This window comes from Dendrobates tinctorius, unplaced genomic scaffold (assembly GCF_039654945.1).
Source record: "Dendrobates tinctorius isolate UK_male_01 unplaced genomic scaffold, ASM3965494v1 ptg000070l, whole genome shotgun sequence".
NCBI classification, from domain to species: domain Eukaryota; kingdom Metazoa; phylum Chordata; class Amphibia; order Anura; family Dendrobatidae; genus Dendrobates; species Dendrobates tinctorius.
This window is the reverse complement of record NW_027361738.1, coordinates 70,925,001-70,940,995: the sequence shown is the minus strand read 5'-3', so window position 1 is coordinate 70,940,995 and position 15,995 is coordinate 70,925,001. Positions and strand designations below refer to the sequence as shown.

Here is a 15,995-nt window from a genome sequence, read left to right as displayed (position 1 = left end):
CATAGTAATGACCTGCGAACAGATTCCCTTCATAGGGAGCCTATCAGTCCATTCATACTGCCCAAACCACAGGGAGCATGAATAAGAGCCTGGATGATTGCAGTCAGGTACGTTTTTCTCTGAAGTTTTGGCAGGGACCATACAGAGAGGCAGGGCTAGTCTGGCACCATCCCCAGTTATCTTCTCCCTGCAAAGCTTATATTCAGTTCCCGTGCCAGCACCATTCTGGCTGTGTTGGCGCTCGTGGAAATGGGGCTGTCGTGCAGATGTTGTGACTCATGATGCCCCAATTAGCGCTTGTATCACTGTCTCCACCATTGTACGATTTGAACATGAAGAGGAAGTCAGAGATCAGCTGCAGCTCGGACTTCCTCTTCATGTTCATTCCACAGGAAAGCGGGGACAGTGATGCCATCCCTGATTGGGCACCAGACTTGCATGTCCCAACAACAAGAACTCCGGGACCGTGAGTGCCAACACAGCAGGAATGACGCCGGCACGGGAGGTGAGTATAGGCTTTTTCATTTGATCAGGACCAAGTGTGGGAAATGATAAGGGGTTGTCCAAGTAGTGGCCAACCCCTTTAATGTTCTATTCCAATCAATTGGCAGAATGCTGACCTAGTGGCCAGGTCAGGAACCCATTGAGATACCTGTTCCTCCAGCATCCCTGGTGCCATAATGATGACGCTGCACCTACAAATCAGAAGACGCACTGGCAATTGCGGCAAATTGGATGCAATTTGCAGTTCTCCAGTTCGGCGTCCACGGAATATTTTGATGTGTCTGCTAGACTAGAATCTAGCAAATTTTTTCGCTCACATCTAGTTGCCTGATCCTCCATCGATCAAATGATCAGTATTTTTATCTATGATCGATGTTGATAGATCTTCCTACTGAAACCATTGAGACATCGACCCACTTACTTATGATCAATGGTCTTCAAATTGAGGCTCTCCGGTTGTTAGGCTATATGCACAGAGAGTTTTTGAGTGTTTTTTTTCAGCAGGTCTGCGTTAAAAAACAGCCTGAAAAATCACTTAAAAATTCCTTAAAACAATCTTTATTTCTAGTGTAAAACCACTTTGCTGTTCATAAGTTCAGTCTTTTGACCAGTTTTTTGTTTTGCACTTCAGGTTTGGGAGAACAATTAGTGCTACAAAAAAAGAGTACATGTCACTTCTGTGAAGTATCTCTTGATGGAATCCACTCCTTATGAGGCACTGTCCAATCAGAATGCTAGAAAACTGTCCAAAAAAAACACTGCAAAAACTCTTCGAAATTGCTTTAGGAAAAGAAAACTCCAAAAACTCCTGAAGCGGCTTCAACTAAAAGCACACAGAATTTTTGACAGCCTCAAGAAAACTCTTTGTGTGCTTAAGCTTAATCCAATAAGAATGTGGATAATTTTCATTTTAATGCTTTTGATTTTTTATTTATTTATTTTTATTGGGGAAAGTAAAAAAATAAAACATTTTAAAAACTTTTTTTTATTTTTTCCTTTATTTTTTTTGGCTTATTAGGGGACTTGAATCTGCGATGGTCCGATCGCACAGCAAAAATCACGATCTCCTATGGATGCTAGCTACAGGCTGGTCTTCACAGCGGCACCGTCTTGAAAACCCATGGGTTTCCCGCAATCATATTGCGGAGAGGCTGATGGATGTGTGTAGTGGAGAGTGACAATATCAGCAGTCTATGGAGCTTGGTTCCCCTTGCTGCTGTTAGAGGCTGGCATCTGCCTTGTATAGAGCAGACTCAGCTCCTGAGCCTGCTATATAAAAATTTACCTGTTCTATGAAGTTATAGTATGTAATATGGGGTGGGAAGGGGTTAAAGAACAGTGCTCAACGTTCAGGAATGAAATCTGCACTGTTTCTAACTTTTAGACTGGGGTCAGACTTGCATGTGCAATGCGAGAAACTCGTGCAGCAAACTCATCACTACCGCTGGCACTCGGGACCAGAGTTCATAGAAATACATGAAGCCACACACTCCGGTCCCGAGTGCCGGCGGCAGTGCCAGGTATTGATGCGCGAGTTTCTCGCATTGCATTCAGAGTGTGATCCCGGCCTTAAAGTGATTCTCCACCCTGGCTCCAAAAAGCAGCTACCAGTACATATTTGTTATGTATAGTCACCCTACCTGTTGTCCTCCTTTTGCCTGCCACTGCCTCTTCTGCTGAGACCGGAGTTCTTTTGCATCCAAGATGGCATCCACAATGTTACAAGGAGCACAGTGGTAGGCACTGGCAGCAGGCATCTGGGATGCATCAGGAGGTAATGGAGATAAATGGAAGGCATTATGTCAGGTGGTCTATAGATGACAAACATATAGCCACTTGTCAGTGTCCGGGGGAGAGACACTTTGAATATTTCCTTAAGAGATGTTTGGATCACTTAGATTCCTTGATGGCTATTCTCAGTAATATCAGTAGATCCTGAACAGGCATATTTTTAAAAGTCGCCTTTTACAGGGTCAAAACTGGCATGCGTTTGTATTATTTTATTCTCACCACTCTCCTGAGTATTCTGTTTTTTTGTATTCTTTAAATGCACCATATTGTTACAGAGATATGGGCCTTTTTATTTGGTGTTAATTTTTATGGTCTTTACAAAGGGGCGTGGATCACAAGGTAATAGCACAAAGCAGCCTAAAGACACACCCCAGTGAATCTTATGAGCCACACTCACTTAGTAAAAACTTTAAAAATGATGCTGAAAGTTGGAGTTTCACTACAGCTGGACATCCACTATGTTCTGCCTTCTTCCACGTATGACGCTGTGTAGATTCCAGCATACGGCTAAACCCTTCGTCCACTCTCAGTAAAACGACTGTATGGGTGCTTAAGTCTATATTAATTAAGATGACGTGAACAACAATGGTAGATGATAACGGATGGTATAATGGAGGAGATTGGTGGACACAATTGTGGATGAGATCGGGTAAAAACTATAAAGATACAGACAGTACAATACATCAGTACTGGCAGATAATAACACAGCAATAATACAGGATGTTATTACATAGGTAAAGGCAATGATTACAGGGTGCTCTTACAACAGTAGCAGGCATTATTACAGAGTGCTGCCACATCAGCAGCAGGCAACACCACAGAGACTGAGCAATGCAACACACAATGCAGTGAAAAGAGAGCCAAACAAACTTAGGCTGCTATCATTGTACTAACTGAACAGGGGTGCATCTGTCTAACATGCAGTTTTCTTCCATATAACTATAATATAACTGCATTAATAATGTACATATTACTAGTAATCTTTAGGCAGACAAAAGTGAACATGTGGAAATCATATAGATTTTAATAAGAAATGTAATCTTGCGGCAGAACATGTGCTTTTGTTTTAAGTTATGAAAAAATCTTAGCAATTCTTTGGAGGATTAAATCTAAGTGATAAAGTTTAGAATCTAGAAAACATCAGAACTAATAGAAAAAAATGACAGACAATATTAATTTATAGGGGAACAATATATTTTATAGTTTAGCATCTTATGGGCCAACACTAGGAATATTACACATACCCTAATACTACGAGCATGCTCAGCTGGTCGTGGCCGGGTACTGCAGATCCGTCCCTTATTCAAATCAATAGGAGGAGCATGTGCAGTACCCGGCCGCGACCATTATTCCGTCAACAGAGCTGTGCTCTGCAGCTCTGGAACTGAGTAGTTCCATCTACCGCTGACACTGGGAACAGCTGAACGGCGGGAGTGCAGCAGAGCGTCGCACCACCACTAATCAGACATTGATGACCTATCCTAAGGATTGGCCATCAATCTTAAAGTGCCGGACAACACCTTTAATATGGGCACCATAATTCAACTATAGCTCACTACATGCACTTCCATGCTTCCTAGATACTCATACACAGTGTCAGATTAAGGTACCAAGGGCCCACCTGTATCCAACTCCAGGGCCCCACTTTTCAGTTACATGCAAATGTGACATTATCCTCAATCACAAATTTTTATAACAATGAACTGGGCAGATTGTTATATGAATAAGATGTTGCCTTTGTTTGTACATATTGATACAAGTATGTAGTGCCAAGTACTGCTCATATAAGAGGGTGGCGGCCCACCAGAGGATTCCCCTGTTCTTCTGTTGGCCAGTCCAAGCCTGCTCATACATTGATTAAAGGCCTATGATATCATTCATAGAGTAGACAACTATGGTGCAAAGAGTCTGGTCACGTCTACTGCTTCGATATCACACATAAGGGACCGTATATGCATTATATGGTATTAGTTCTTATTTCAATGTCTAACTATCCCAAGCATTAAATCATAAATCTGATCCCCAGAGAGAATCTATATCTCATAGTTATTGCTAATTTGACATCCCCGCAGACAGACCATCAAACCATAAAAAATGGTTAAATATCCGGTTAACTGCGCGAATCCGTGTGAGCTCCGCCACGGCGCTGGGTTTCCCGGAGAGCTGAAGGGACTGACAGCTGCATAAGTCACGCTCCTATTTTCTGTTCCCGGTATCAGAAGCCAATACTGGCTGAGGCTCTGAACATCTTGGAAGAGACAGATGTTGGAGCTGTAATGGGAAATTTCGGCACAAAAGTAGAAAGTGTCAAATGATCTTTCAGCGGGTCTTGTTAGAAAAGGTCACAGGTTACGATTGAGTCCCGCTAAGTCATGCGCTGTGGATGGGAAAAGACTGGGCGGCTGACAGATTGGAACACAGGACCAGCCAGCGGTCTGCGGCCGGAGATAGCGCACGGAGGAGCTGGGTGAATGGAAACTGTCAGGATGATTTTTATTCTTTAAAAGTAAAATAAAAAAAAGTATCCCTATGAAAACAGCCATGATTGCCAGGCAAGACTGAATAAAGAGCGGCGATAAAACCTGCACCTCCAGATAAAGGGAGAGTTATAGCTTCAGGAATGAGAACTGAAGGAGACACAAATTCTCCATTTCTGCTTAGATATAAAGTGAGTCAATCTCATAAAACACTTTTTTTTTCATTGTAAATGGTTACAAGGAAAATAACGTTATGGTGCATTTACTTTATATACTGACCGACATTCGGTCAGTACAACTTCCAGAACTTAAAGGGAACCTGTCACATCATACTAGCAGTCCGATCTGTGGACAGCACAGTATAGAGCAGGAGGAGCTGAGCAGAATGATATATAGACTTGTTAGAAAAGTTTCATTATAACTTGTATTTTATTAATTTAAATCTCTTGTGTTTGTGTACATAGGAGTCCAGTGGGCGGTACTACTGAGTGACTGACAGCAATCTCCATATATAGTCATACAGGAAGGACTGCCAATCACTGGATAGGACTGCCCACTGGACTCATCTGCATACAAACAGCAGGGATTTCAATGAACAAAATACAAGTTATGCTGAAACTTTTCCCAAAATGTCTTTCAATCTGATCATCTCCTCCTGCTCCATAATATCCTGCCTGCAGATCCAATGCCATTTTTAAGATGATAGAGTCCCTTTAATTGAGAATTTGTTTGTGTAGCCAAAATCAATATACAAAATTAAAACAATATACTGTATGTGTTACAAAATAAACCGAGTGATACTGAATGATCAATGATATTCTGCCCTTTTTTATTGTCCATGCATGTGAGGAGAGCCCCTGAAAATAAACTCGTCATTGGTACCATAAATCAGATGTAATCTAAAGTGGAACCCAGAAACGAGTGTTTAAAGGCAGTCTGCCAGCAGAAAATGACTGGCCAAACCAAGCACAGTCACTGGGTGCACCAATGCTATGGACCAGCAGTTTACTGCACCTTTCCGTCTTCCTGGTTTTCATCTATCGACCTCATTCTTCTGTCTCCTGTAAACACAGAACTGTCAGTCAAGGATGAGGCGGACAAGACGATGCAAAATAAGTAAGTGGAAAGGTGCACTGAACTGCTCGGTTACGCTAATAGTGCCACGGACATTGACTTTGTGGTTGAGGTAGTTGTTCTGCTGCAGAATACATTTCAGACGCCTCCCTGATGGGATTACATGGTGGATAAGTATCTGCCCATATTGTGCAGCATTGAGGGCACCATTAATTATCGCCAAATCCCCATCTCTATATTCTGAAATGAAACCTCAAACTTGAAGACACCAATTATTATACCGCTCTCCAGCCCTTCGCAAACAAACTTTCATCTGTTACAATAGCATATTTTACATTTTGACATCTGCTGCCATTTTTCTGCATCTCAGTTCCTATACTTTTACTCATAGTTGAATTACATGACCTTGTTTCCACGTCAAAGATATGGTTTTCGCAAGCAATTTTTTGATGACCACTTCAGGTCAGACTTCTCCAAACAGTAGAGGAGAATTGATGGATCCTGCTGGTTGCTGCCATTTCTGAGCTGATGGCACTGCTGGACATCTTCAGATTTTGTGCTGTTCCGTCTAAGTTATGCTTTTATGTTTTCTATAGATTATTATTTCCATCGTTTGTATAATTGTCTTGCATTTGCTCTGCTGCCACCTGCTGGCCTTTTTTCTGTATGGCAGCCTGCAGCTAATTAATCCTCATGCATGCCTTCCAATTCCGGTTCAAAGTTCAGCTCTCTTCTTCCTTCTTCCAGCCATTGTAAGTTTCACTTTCTCCTGGGAGAGACATGCTTGTACCGAGCTGTGAAAGGCATCAGTCTTTTGACCACACTTCATTGCTCACACCTTGTTGTTAACACTCTGCATTTCTGGAGAACTTATTGTATTACCAATCATACGCTGTATGTCCAGATTTCCAATTAAACAAGTCTGGACTGTACAATTCCTGGTGTGCATCATCTCTCTGGACGCTGAGCAACAACATGGTCCTGTCTGCCCTGCATTGAGGAAACGGAAGGTAGGAATCTCTCCCAGCCCCAATCAACTACACCTCCATTAGCCTTATGTGGGGACAGAACAGATTTCAAAGAGAAATAAGCCTGATGTGTCTTTCATCTGCTGCACTAATTTTTCTTGGCCGACCACTGCGTCTACTGTCCTCAATGTTGCCAATTTCTTGGAATCCTCATTGCTGAGAAATGCACGCAGATACTTATCCACCTTGTGTCTGATTGGCTTCAAATTTATTTTGCAGCAGGACAATGACTCCAAAATAGTGACGGAATAGGGGGCATGTGTTATTCTCATCCATCTAAAACTACTGTATCTTACAACTTTGTTTCTTCTGGTGCAGAACTAAGCCAGGCAAACTTTGCCCCCATTCCGAGACTGGGTGTCACATTTGCAAGGCACAGAACGGTGGTGGGTCCTACTAACTTCTAGGATCCACAGATGTCAGTAATGGACATAATACAGACCTCTGGTTTAGCTGATATTTAGGGGTCTCCGTTGGGAGATCATCCATGCAAAACTACAGTATCTCACAACTTTGTTTCTTCTGGTGCAAAACTAAGCCAGGCAAGCTTTGCCCCCATGCCAAGATTGGGTGTCACATTTTCAAGGCACATAACAGTGGTGGTGGGTCCTCCTAACTTCTAGGATCCACAGCAGTCAGTAATGGCGATAATTCAGCCCCCGGCTTCAGCTGATATTTAGGGGTTTCTATTGGGAGATCATATAATTCTACATTTTTAGGTCTTGGAATAAATGTATTAGACATTTACAAAGGAATCTGAATGAGAAGAGATGAAACAACATTTGCCTGCGGTCTATAGCAGCAGGCCGTCCAGGGCTTCATGTTTTTCAATTCCTGACATCTAACTGCTTTGTTTATCACCGCAGGACATTTTCTGTTTGTTGATGGGAACCCCAGCAATATGCAGAAAAGGGCGTATTTAAAAAGCTCACAGATTCACAGAAGCAAAGGCAAGATCTGTCGCTTTAACTTCCATTACATGATTGTGAAAGACAACAGTCTGAGACTTCTGCTCTACTCGGATGAGGTAAGATTCCATTACGTGCCGTGCACTCCTAGGCGCTTCTACTCAGCCGGAATTTACTGTCATAGCAGGGAAATAGCATTATAACATTTCAAATGATAGAAATATTAAGTGGTTTCTTTGCCAACAGCATTCATTTGCTTTAAAACTTTTGTCAAAAAATTGATACCAAGTCTCTGAGCACAAGAACAATCTGAAACGTTCGATTAATGCAATTGTTTTAACATGATGAAAACTTTGGGCTTCGTGTGCAATTTCAAACTTAAAAATATCAATCTTTAGGTGCAAATAAATTATAAACATATAGAAGCAGGATACTTAAAGGGGATATGTCAGCAGATTTTTGCCATTTAATCTCAGAGCAGCATAATGTAGTGGCATAGACCCTGATTCCAGTGATGTGTCATTTATTGGGCTTTTGTGCTGTGGTTTCAATACAATAAGTGTTTAATCAGCAGGAGATTATCACTAGAGGACTAGGTCTTACATGCTAGGCAGTCTGGCTGATCTGTGTAACTCCTGCCCCCAGCACTGATTGGTAGCTTACCGACAGTGTACACAAGGAAGCTACCAATCAAAGGTGTGGGCGGAGTTATACACAGCTCAGCATTCTGATCACTGCTACATCTACAACAGAGAAAACAGGGATTCTATCAAAACTCCACCAAGCAGTCCAGTGTTTGACTTGTAAATTTTTTATTAACTGAGCCCAGATAGTGAAAAATATTATTTTTATTAGGCACACAGAGTCTTTTTTCTGAGTGTTTGGAGCAGAAACTGAACGGACACTCATATTTGGAGAGTTTCTGCTCCAAAATCGTCTTGATGAACCCTGTGTGCAAATACAGTAGCCTTAGGCTGTGTGCCCACATAGCGATTTTTAAGCGTTTTTGCCGCGATTTTCGGTGTGAAAACGCAGCGAAAACGTTTAAAAATCGTGTACAGAACGTCCCCCATGCATTCCTATGGCATTCCGCACATGCTGTGCTAATGCTGCGCTTTTTTCCACTGCGGAATCGCATCGCGGAAAAAATCGCAGCATGCTCATTCTTTTGTGCAGAATCGCAAAGAATTGCCGCGATTCCGCACCCATAGGAATGCATGAGAATCGCTTACTTCCCGCATGTGGCTATGCCCACCATGCGGGAAGTTAAGCGTCTCATGTGCGGTTGGTACCCAAGGTGTGGAGGAGAGGAGACTGTCCTCCAGGCCCTGGGTACCATACCCCTGTAAAAAAAAGAATAAAAAATAAAAAATCGGGGTATATTTACCTTCCGGCGTCCCGGCTGCATTCCCGGCCTCAGCGTTCCCAGTAATGCCTTGCGGCACGGTCCAGTGATGACGTAGTCTCGCGTGACTCTAGCGGTCTCGCGAGATTGCTATAGCAACGCGAGACTACGTCATCACAGGTCTCGCAAGGCATTACTGGGAACGCTGAGGCCCGGGAATGCAGCGCGGGACGCCGGGAGGTAAATATACCCCGATTTTTTTATTTTTTTTAGCATTTTAACATCCTATCTTTTACTATTGATGCCGCATAGGCGGCCTCAATAGTAAAAACCTGGTCACACTTGTCAAACACTATGTTTGACGAGTGTGACCAACCTGTCAATCACTTTCCAAGCGATGCTTCAAATCGCTTGGAAAGTGCTTGAATATCGCACACGAAAATCGTGGCAAAATTGCGATCATAATCGCGGTAAAATCGCGGTGAAATCACGCGGAAAAAAACGCGCGATTTCTGGGAAGGAGTCCGGTTTTTGGTGTGCGTTTTAACACGCACCGTGGGCACATAGCCTTAATCGGTTTTTATTTTTTGATTATTGATGTTTTTATTCTTTATTCTGTACATGGTTATAGGAGTATTTATGTTCCCTAAGCTTCTGGTAATAACATTCAAAAATGTACTTTACCACAGAATTGCTTCATATGAAACAATACTCTGAAGAGGTTAAATAACTTCTGCGATAGTGCAGAGGTCACAGTGCAAGGAGGGGGAGGTGAGCTGTGATATAACCTATCATGAATGGTGGATGCTGTGGTTTCTGCATGTAAATGTTATCTATCATTGCAGTCCTGTTTTTAATCATAACGCGATCACTGCTGTTAGGCCCGCAGGTGGCCCAGGTGGTTCATGGACCCACTGTGCCGTGTACAAAGGAGATACTGGAGGGTCGTGGCTAAGTGAACACCCAACTCTTTGCTAGACCCCCTGATGGTGGGGTTAGACGTGGCTCCTGTTTGAATCCAGGTGCTACTCCAGGGCAGACCTCAGACACACGTCAGCTGAACCTCAAGGAGGTATGCAGGCACTGACAGGTTCGGCTGGTATACAGGAACGGTAGGTGATCATGGGCACGGCAGGAATAGAGGTGTAGGGAGGATGGCCCCCCGCAGAGTGTCCGGGCCGGAACCAAGGGGACCGCCATCTAGGTTCCTAAGGAAACAGTACCCGGGGAACGAAGGAGGAGAGTGGACTGCTGAGAGTGAAAGGACAGCAAGGGGAGGGGCAAGTATAAAAGGGACAGGGAGCGCGCAGGGGAGTCAGTTGGCGGAACGGCAGACACGAAGCAAGAGACTGGGAGTTTGAGAGAGGCAGAGTGACAGACGGTGACCAGAAAGGAGACCATCGGCAGAGGAGAGACTTACAGTGGCCTGCAGAGAGTAAGCGCCAAACCTATCAACAAGAGACTGTCGCTTTACTCTGATCCGGGGTCACTTCCTGCGTGGGGTCGTCCGCAGCTGTTACCGCTGTGCTTCAGCCTGTTGCGGCTGGTCTGCCACCCCTCGCAGCTGCTGCCGCTTCACTCCAGCCCGTGGCTGCGGCCTCCCCGCTGCCGCCCAACTTCAGCCTGCGGCTGCGGCCTCTTCATCATCGGCCACAGTGGACGTCACCCCGCTGCAGTCGGCAGTTGGGGCCTACTCCTTCGCCTAGGCCCAGGCCGTGCATGTGGCCTACCAACCGCCACTCCTGGTAACTGTGACACAACCCTACGTGGAGACTGGAGTCTCATTGAACTCGCTTACGATCAGAACCCCGCTGTTTCTACAGGGGGTCACCTCATCAAAGGACTTCCTCAGGGCCTGTTGTGCCCCATCTCCTCCTGGGCGCTGGGCGCCCAAAGACTACGACAGATCCTCAGCAGCTGGGCCCAGCGGCTGTGATGCCAGCGCAGCCTCATCGGAGACGCCGAGGGACGTCAGGACGGATAAGTGACACTATAAGAAATAAGGACCAGTAGTCGGCCATATCGCGGCCCTATGGTAACCGGCCTTTGCCGGATTAGTCGTGTTCACTTTTAAAGTGTTTGTTTGTGCAGAGTCCCTGCGAGGACAATACCTGTTATTGTTTTTGGTTGCTTAGCATAGCCCTAGCGGCTTAAATTCATAAAAGTTCTCTAGCCAAAGTTCAACTCAGTCTCGCGTCTCGTCACTGTATCCTACATACCTGCTGTTACCTACATTGGTATGGCAGATGTTGGTGGGCATGGCTCATATACAGGCAGGCAGATGTTGGTGGGCATGTCTGATATACAGGCAAGCAGGTGCAGGCATGCACGGCTCATATAAAGGCAGGAAGGTGCCGGCAGGCACTGGCAGTTATGACTGGTATACAGGCAGGCAACATGAACAGATAAAACTCAATTCCAACCTGGGGTTTGGTGCCACGGTCTCTTCACACAGCAGATTCCCGGTATGAACCCTTTCCCACACATGTGCTTCACTGCACACCCATGAGAATGTCATGGCTTCCACCACAGGCTACCTACTGATAAGAGGCTATCATGGCAAATTACCCTTAGGACATTTACTCTTGCTAATGTGGCGCCCCCAGGAGTATGGTCGCCACAATGCCATTGCCTTCCTCCAGGGAGGGTGATGTCATGCTTGGAAGCAATGAAGGGTCTCTCTAGCAGTTAATCATTTTCATGCAACACAGTTCCCACTCCAGGCCAGCAGAGGGAGCTCTGAACCAGGATTGGGGGAGGAGCGCGCTCTGAGGGCCAGGAGGGGAAATAGTCAGTTAGTGTGAGGAGGGCAACATGTGTAGACGTGTGGAGAGAAGCTGGAGGTTGAGCTGAGGAAAGAGAGCTCCCTCCCAGTGAGAGCGCATGATCTGGAGCCTGGTCTTCATGGTTGTATGGATACTGAAGGTCCTGCAACAGACACCAGAGGAATAGGAAGCTGTTAATGCTCTATTCCCAACTACGACTCGGAGGCACAACAGCGACGGGTGAACCAAGAGAGATAGAGGGCTACAGCTGTCTGCCATACGAGGTAGTTCTAAGTGAAGATAAGAAGGAGGAACTTCAGTGTAACACTGTACTGCATGTACCTCAAGCCAGCGCTAGGAAGGAGACTACACAACCCATCTGATAAAGAGATTCCTGAGTTGCTTCCAGGCTAGCCTGCTCCTGTGCCATCTGTAATCAGGACCCTGGACTGCGTTTGCCAAGTAAAGGTACAGAAACTGCACCCTGTTGTGTCCTTGTCTCCTTCCTGCAACATCCTCAGCACTGCTACATCTCTGTGCCAAACACTGCACCCTCTTCCTCAACACCTATCTACACTGCCCTGGGACCAACAGCCCTGCCTGTGGAGGGCTACAACATCTCTGCTGCACTATACCATCTGTCCCAGAGGATCTGTCTGCAGCGTCGGCTTAACACCTTCATTGCCGAACACCACAGGTGCCATCACGAATCACTTATAAACTTTATTCCCAACTCATACCCCTTTTACATGGGCGCCCAGGGCCACGGACCGGGTCACCGCTGCTGTGACAATCCCCTCTGAGAGACCGGCCCAGTACCGAGTATTCCACAGCCCTGGGAGGGCGACCCACTAACGTCCAGATGTGTTTACAACCTTGATTTGACTGCACTATCTATCCCTTAAACATCTTGATTAGTTTTCACCTAGATGTTCATACTATAGTTCCTGTGGCTGTACACCTTGTGTATCATTTTATGCTTCCCTGTACTGTCATCGTCGCAGCAGTGTCCAATTGTTCACTCCTGGTCATATGTGCATTTTGTTATGGGTCGCCCTCACACCCAGGGCAGCGGGGTACTCGGTACCGGGCCGGTGTCAGGGGGATGTGTCACAGCAGCAGTGACCCGGTCCGTGGCCCTGGGCGCCCAATATCAATGGCGGTGATGTTAATAGTATAGTTTATATGGATAGTTCGTGACGCCACCCGTGGTGTTTGGCAAGTAACATGTTGAGCCAACGCTGCATGCAGATCCACTGAGACTGATGGTGTGGTGCAGCAAAGATGGTGTAGCTCCCCACAGGTGGAGCTGTAGTCCCAGGGCAGTGTAGGTGCAATGGATGAGGAGAGGTGCAGAATGGTATAGATGCTGGTACCCAGATGTAGCGGTGCTTAAGGTGTTAGCGGCGAATGAATGGAGGACACCAGGGCTTGCAGTTTCAAAGCTTTACTCACAGTTCGTGGTACCCACTGGTGCCTGCCTCCGTGCCGTGTCATCCAGGGTAGAGACTCAATCAACCTCCCGGGCAAGTCAGGATTCCCCTCTCCAACACTCTGCCAACATGTACCTTTCCTGAACGACTCCTCTATTGCGCCTTTTAGTGTGAAGAACTCCAGTACCGTGGTTACTCTGAAGTTCCTCCTGTTAGATGTTCCTAGAACCTTACTTGTATGACAGACAGCTGTAGCCCGATCAATTGACCTCCTGGATCCCGGCTCTCTATCCGTGTTGCTGTTGTGTCCCAAGTCTTAGATGGGAGTAGTGCATTTACAGCCAACTACTCCACCGGTGTCTGCTGCAGAACTATAAGCGTCCATACAACCTCGGGGACCGGGCCCCGGCCTTGCGCTGAGAACCTATAGGCAGGGTTCCTCTTCCAACCCACAACTCCTCTCTGTTCTCCTACTCTTTCATTCCGCACTGTTCCTTCTCTCTCTTATGGAAGCTTAGGTTGCAGTTCTACGTCTTTCTCCGTCTCTTCTCTTTCCTGTGCCAGCTGGCTCAGATCACTGAGGCAGCTGCAGCACTCTTTCTAAACTGAACTCAAACTGAACTCAAAACTAACTTCAGAACTGAACTCCTCTCGCCTGACCTCCTGTCAGACTGACCTGCCATTCTAAACCTTCCCACTCTTTTATATGGATCTCCACTCCACCCACCTCCCAGCACATCTCGTGTTACGAAGCAAGGAATCACCAGAGGTGCTCTGCTACCCTCTAAGCATGAGCCGCAATGTGATCAGTGCTGAACTATCCTGTGTGTGGGATGCAGGTGTGGAGTGTGAAAAGGAGTTCCCAACTTACCTAGGCGGTGGGGCACTAAACCTTAGGAGAAGGTGCAGTACCTCTGTGGCGACTGAGCCTCAGGGGTGCCACACTTATGCTGCTGGCACATTGCACTTTTGTGATACGTTCAGAGGTACAATAGATCTGTCTTCAATATCTGCGGCTGTGTGGTTTTACCTTCCTATTTTCATACATATTTTATTTTTACTGTTTGAGTGTGCCTCCTGTGCCACCACTGACCCATGTACTTGTTAATAAAGGCATTTTATACTGTATATATAAAATTTTATTGTCCTTTTATCTATCCATCCAACCGTGCCTTGGCTCTCTTTCCTCTGGTTTCTCAGGATAGGTGACAAGTTGCTTGTTTTTGGGAGACTGACAGTTGGGACCCCACCTGATTCCAAGGATGAGGCACTGAAATGACCAATGAGACAGGATTAGTGGTATTGCATTCATGCCTCCACTCCATTCATTGACAATGGACAGCCAGAAATAGAAAAGCACACCGTGCTTAGGCTAGTTTCACATTAGCGTTTTTTTGCGCAGCGCTTCGGGCGCATAAAATACGCAAAGAAAAACGCAAAACAAACGCGCGTTTTTTTTACGTCATGCGCACGCTGATGCGTCAAAAAAACGCAGCGTTACTTGCGTTTTACATGCGTTTTTGCATGCGTTTGCGTTTTTTATGCGCATGCGTTTTTAGGTGTGACATTTCACAATAGAAAAATCCTTGAACACCAATGGGTCACCAGTGGGCGTGTGTCAATGGAATGTTTTATAGACCCTGTACTGCTGAATTCATCAGATTTTGCTGCTGTTTCCGGTGTCAAGATGGACCTGCGTCTGGATAATTTCCGCTTCAAGTTGGATCTTGACATCGCGCTGTCTCAGGCGTATGCCTTTTGTTGCCAGCAAGAAAGGGAGAGGGAGAGACAGCAGAGACGGCAGCGGCGTCGGTTTTGGAGGCATCCAATTATCGAACTCCGGGCAAGCCGTGGAGCATATCACACGCTGTACAGCGAGCTCCAGGAAAACCCGGAGAAATTTGCTGACTATACCCGGATGTCCCAGGAAAGCTTCCTTGACTTGCTGGGTATGGTTGAAGGAAACATCCGGAGACGGGACACTCAGCTCCGGCGTGCCATTCCTCCCGAAGAAAGGCTCCTTGTCACCTTACGGTATGTATGTTGTTATGTTTCCATAATTTTTTTGGCTTTTTCCATTTTTTTTTTTTTTTTGGCAAAATTCGGTTTTTTTTTGGCTATTGAATTTTAACATTATTTTTGGGAAATTGCTTTTTTGCATAATGGTTTTTCTTCTGTCATGTACTAATCCCAAGCCTTTATAAAATGTTTTTTTGCTATGTTGTATTAAAAAAACATGCAAAATAGTTAGGCCATGTACTTTTTATTTTCAGTGTTTTTAGTAATACCCAAGACAGAAATATAATTATTTTTTCTTTTTATGTTTTGCAGGTTCCTGGCAACTGGAGAGAGTCTTTCATCCCTGCACTTCCAGTACCGGCTGGGAATCTCAACTTTATCCGGGATTGTTGCCGACACCTGCAGGGCTCTGTGGGATGTTCTGTGTCCGGAGTTTCTGCCATTGCCCACTGCCGAAAAGTGGCTTCAAATATCGGAGAAATTCTGGGCAGTCTGCAATTTCCCGAACTGCCCAGGAGCGGTGGACGGGAAGCACATCCGCATCACAAAACCTGCAAGAAGTGGCTCTGAGTACTACAACTACAAGAAGTACTTTTCCACAGTACTAATGGCCATTGCGGATGCAGACTGCCGGTTTGTGGCGGTGGACAT

At 45.6% G+C, this 15,995-nt stretch overlaps 1 protein-coding gene across 2 annotated transcripts in view; it reads left to right on the top strand.

Annotated features, from left to right (window-relative positions):
• Positions 1–15,995, top strand: part of MALRD1 (MAM and LDL receptor class A domain containing 1) — a 586,417-nt gene that overhangs the window by 84,365 nt on the left and 486,057 nt on the right. For both annotated transcript variants that reach the window (XR_012233447.1, XM_073581848.1), the window contains exon 7: positions 7,741–7,901. Coding sequence is in view for 1 of the 2 variants with exons in the window: in XM_073581848.1 (XP_073437949.1) it covers positions 7,741–7,901 (161 nt within the window). In the remaining variant the exon portion in view is untranslated. The remainder of the gene's footprint in view (positions 1–7,740; positions 7,902–15,995) is intronic.